The sequence below is a fragment of the Montipora capricornis genome, chromosome 7 (assembly GCF_036669925.1).
Source record: "Montipora capricornis isolate CH-2021 chromosome 7, ASM3666992v2, whole genome shotgun sequence".
Classification (NCBI taxonomy): domain Eukaryota; kingdom Metazoa; phylum Cnidaria; class Anthozoa; order Scleractinia; family Acroporidae; genus Montipora; species Montipora capricornis.
Genome location: NC_090889.1, coordinates 11,103,491 through 11,108,490, shown reverse-complemented (window position 1 = coordinate 11,108,490; position 5,000 = coordinate 11,103,491). Strand labels below are relative to the sequence as shown.

The window sequence follows — 5,000 nt, the reverse complement described above, 5'->3', positions numbered from 1 at the left end:
TCTAGGCCTACAAGTTACGTGCTTTATGGGAAAACTATTCTCATGTGACAAATGGATTCACAGTCCAAGTTGAGGAGAAATTGCATTCAAAAACGCAGTACCACCATACCAATATACATTGAAATTCCAACCAATACCGACCAGAGGAAGGACTGTCAGAGCAAGGAAAAGAAACATCACCTGGTTTAACCCGCCTTATGATGCACAGGTCAAGACCAACCTAGGAAAACAGTTCTTACGAATCGTAGACGAATGTTTCCCGAAGGGCCACGCCCTTAGACCAATTTTTAACCGTAACACGTTAAAGCTATCATATAGTTGCATGCCCAATGTCAAAAGCATAATCGACAAGCACAATAAGCGCGTGCTACGAACGCTACAACCCGAGGTAGCCAATGTCGAATGATCATGCAATTGCAGGAAAAAAGACCAATGCCCCCTTGACAACCAATGCGTAACAAAGGGTATAGTATATCAGGCAACAGTCACCTCAAGCGAGGGAAATGAGAGTTACGTAGGGCTAACTGACACCGACTTCAAGGCTAGATTTGCCAACCATAACAATAATAATAAAACTAATTTCAGAAATCTCGTGTTCGATACAATTAAAATGGACTGCAAGCTCGCCCGTTTTTTTTGTTTGTGAGAATAGCCGATTTGTGATTGCGAAAGCGAACTTTGAATGCTGTGGGAGTGGAACCTACGTACTGTAAAATTGCATTTTTACACGAGGCCAAGTAAAAAGCATTGTGGAAGAGCTTTTAAACTTAGAATCTTGAATTAAGAAATTCTTACAAAGATCGCATCTAGAAAAGCATTTAAAACACCCTCCCATTACCCTCTGTGCCTGATTTACTCCACTATCTCCGCAAAATTAGACATTTTGGCACCTTTTAAATTTTGGTCACTTGAAAGTTCTTAACGTAACCCGTAATAGGTGGATGCACGTTTTAGGGTGGACGTATGAGACTTTCAGGGTTTGGGTCCTGTTTAAGGCTGGATTGTTTCAGGTTTCTTTTGCAACTGACCAAGTTGTTTCATGACTGCGATGATCACTTTCACTGATACCTACACAGCCGCAGTTATAATGTACGAACTTTTTTATATATTCTCTCTATCATTATCATTATCATATATTATTACATTGGCATTGTTCATCCGTCACTTTTTTTCTTATTTAGCCCGATTTAAAGACGAAAAACCAAAACAACCACTTATATATGGCAAACCTGGCAAAATACGTTGTACTGCAGAAGGAAATCCTCCTCCGCAATTTGAATGGAAGAAAAACGATAGCCTACTCTTAGAGAAAGACATATTCATACAGTTGTCAGATGGCAGTTTGCAGATCGATAAAGTTGGGCGGGAAGATAAGGGAGCTTACAAATGTTCTATAAAACAAACCAAAGGAAGTGAGAGAACCACTGTTTATTCCCAAGTTACCAACGTGTCTGTCATAGGTAGGTAAAGGTGGAAATGATGAATGTTGCACTCGTAATAAAGCTTGGCGGACTAAACTCACAGGTTTTTTGTTTAAGGGTAAATCTGGTTTAATCTGTTCGCACACTATATGCGAATACGGCAATGACAAAGAAGAAACGACCAAGCATTGTTGAGAGGATTACTTACCCATAGTTTGGACATTGCATGTTATTAAAACCAAACCGTGTTCAAATTCATTTTCACTTCATTCTTTCTTCATGGTACAAAGTAGTGAGTGCACAGGAGACAAGCATTTATCTACTTGAAGCAACTTTCTTCCTGGAAAGTCGTCACGACAAAATCATGGTTATAAACTGCAATTAATTAAACTTACAGGCCCCTTCTCTCTTTTGTTTTAAGTTCCACTAAAAGTCCAGCTATCAAGAACACTCCATAATTCACTCGAAGGAGACAATATTACTTTGAACTGTACCGTCGTCGATGGTTTGCCAAAGCCCCAAATAAGCTGGTTTAAAGATAAACTTCCGTTAACAGAAGAAAAAGCAACATTGGTTAAAAGCTACGTAACAGAAGAAGGAGAAGGCACATACACCTGTGTAGCCAAGAACGAAGGAGGCGCTGCAAACGGTAGCATTTATATCGTTGTTGATGGTAAGAGGGAACGTAATGCATCACAGTTTTTATAATAGACATAAATATTATTTGATGAATGGTCGTGATTAGAATGCAGAATAGAGGGTCATACTGGACACAAATGACATTGACACCACATGAATATGCGCAAATGCCAGTTCCAACATTTTAAGGTGCGAGGAGCAATAGTGCAGTTAATAAGTAATCTTCATTCCTTGAGCCTAACCTCTCCACAAAAATTGTTGGTAGCATTCGCTACCTTTTATTTTATTTTATTTTTTTTTTGTTTTATTACGTCCGTTACATGTAGCCAGGCATGCTTAAAACCATTTTCGATGGCCACTTCGTTGAAGATTTCTATGAAGTAAGCCATACTTAACGCAAGTTTTAAGCAAACCCAAAACCTGAAAATAAATTGTCTTTAAGACCAGGGCCCGGTTGTTCAAAAGCCGATTAACGCTAATCCCAGATTAAAAATTAACCAAGGAGTTTATTTATCTTCTTCTAAATGCTTTTCAACGCTGATATTTGGCAAAACTTTACATTAGAAGAAGTCAATCTTGAAAAACAAAAGTAAACAAAAGAAACTTTCACCAAAAAGTTAAAAACATGAAACAAAAGTTTACAGTAATCCTGGATTAAGTTAATCGGCTTTCGAAGAACCGGGCCCAGTTGTAAACTGAACACTGCTTAAGAATTTATTTTTTGGCAAACATAATTTCTCTCATATCATACAACGCTTTTAGTTAAGACTACAGTGCACTCAATTATTTATCATGAAATCAAAGATACCTTTTTCAAGACAAACTGAAATCACACTTAAGAACCAGAATTTAAAAGGTCGGCATACGTTCTTTGGTGACCAGTTAAGTCAACTTGTGTTAACACGATTATCTGTTATTGGCTAATATGTCAATAAGACGTCAATCAGCGTGTGTCAAGTCAACCATTGAAAGGTGGGCGTTTTTCAGAAATAGGGGGTCTTCTTGCAAGCGTTCCCTCAGTCTCTTGCCCAACTTTCGTTTCAAAGCTATTCTGTCTAACAGGAACGGATGCTACGCAGGCTATACTTTGATAAAATGGCACGGAGTCGGTGGCCGTACTGTTTCCAAAAGGCTGAAACTCGACTTGAATGTTATCCAGTCTTTTCGACCGGAGATTGTTATAATGCAGTTGGGATTTAACAGACTCTGACCCTTTACATGTTGGCTCACATGGAGTTCAGGTTGTCTGCGTGTGCCAGATCATCATGCGATATTAGTTCTTTTTATTTATATATCTACTGGCAGATCTTGAAAATAAAGTTCGTCACTTTTGGTTGCCAAATTTTCCCCAACCTAATTCGATTCTGCAAACGAGTGCGCCGCAACGCGGAGCTCTTGTTCACGCAAAGTTTTTAGCGTCCTTCTTATCGTAAAAATGTCATGATATAAAATTTAGATGAGGTATAGGGAAAAACTGGCTGCCGCATGAGGGACGAAGCTCGAATACTACTAAACTATGTTATCTAAAATGTGTTTTTTTAAGTCATCATCATCTCATCTTAAATTGTGCAAGTTGAACACATACATGTCACTTTACGATTGAGAAAATGTGATGTTTATATTTTTCTGTTTCTCTAGCTCCTCCTAAGCTGGATGCTGCTCTCAAAGAGTCTTTAGCTGTTTTGTATCAATCTACATTAGAATTAAAATGTATTCAGAGGGGAGAGCCACAACCAAACGTGACCTGGACTAAAAATGGAACTCAAGTTGCCAATAACAACATTCTTGTCATCACAAATGTGACTTTCAAAGATGCTGGCCAATATGGATGTATTGCAAAGAACAGGGCAGGAAATGTAAGCTGCAAAATTTGGATTCACGTGATAGGTAAGTCAGCTAAATCACAAGGTGCTTAAAGAAACTGTGTAACCATTGGAATATTTAACTGTAATATGAATTAAAATGGTCCTGAATTGTAACATGTACAAATATAATTAAATCAATCTACTTTACATGAAATGTCGTGGATTGAGCAACAGCAAGAAATGCACACAGTGGTACATTTAATTAATTACGATCTTACAAATGAAGTTATAACTGTGCTGCAGCATATAAAGTAACACTTACTGCCACTCTGTAAAGTCACTGGAAGCATCCTTTAACTAAGAGGGATTACATCATATTGCCATTTGGTTTAATTTCCAAGAGGTCAAGAAATGTAATTGCATGTAGTCCACATGCCATTACAACTTTAAGTTACCATGCTCCTTCATATTGCATTAAGGGTAGTAATGGTAATTTCGTGAACCTTTTTCTCGTAAAACGTGATTTTGTCAATTACTGTGAGCCTTGATTTTGAGAATTGCCTATGCGTGAAATGAGAATCGGATGTTTAATTCACCGTGAACTGTGACGTGATCTTGCTACCTGATTTTGTTTGTTTGTTTTTTAAATATTTATTTCGCGGGAGTAGGAGTCCGAGGAATTATAACAATAGACTGAATATATCACTCAGCAGAGAAAGGTATAACAACTACATCTGGATTGCATGATTCACTGAAACGTGAGCCTTCGACACGTGACCTCGCTAGCCTTGACAGCTTTCACGCTGGTCAAACAACAAGGCGAAAACTAGCTCGGAAATCGTCTCAGAAGGTCGGGAGGCCTTTCCCAGTGAGTTTCTGCCCCTCTTTACCGCACTCTGCATTATGTGCCTTTACTCCTAGACCTTATCGCCTATATCTTCTTAGTTAAAGAAGGTTACAGTTGTATTTCTTTGTATAGCTTTTAGCAATCCAGATCGAAGAGAAAGTGAGGTCATTTACTCACTTGCTTAAATTGTGGGCTGTCCAGTTTTCAAATTCGTGTTATGCGTACTAAGTAAGCCGCATTCACACACTGCATTTTTAAGGTGAGAGTAAATGACCTCACTATCTCCAG

At 38.4% G+C, this 5,000-nt stretch overlaps 1 protein-coding gene across 1 annotated transcript in view; it reads left to right on the top strand.

Moving 5' to 3' along the window:
- The window catches only part of LOC138055602 (neural cell adhesion molecule 1-like), an 8,154-nt gene that overhangs the window by 877 nt on the left and 2,277 nt on the right, over positions 1 to 5,000 (top strand). The window contains exons 2-4 of the mRNA XM_068901500.1: positions 1,182 to 1,460; positions 1,843 to 2,094; positions 3,699 to 3,947. Of these exons, the coding sequence (XP_068757601.1) occupies positions 1,182 to 1,460; positions 1,843 to 2,094; positions 3,699 to 3,947 (780 nt within the window). The remainder of the gene's footprint in view (positions 1 to 1,181; positions 1,461 to 1,842; positions 2,095 to 3,698; positions 3,948 to 5,000) is intronic.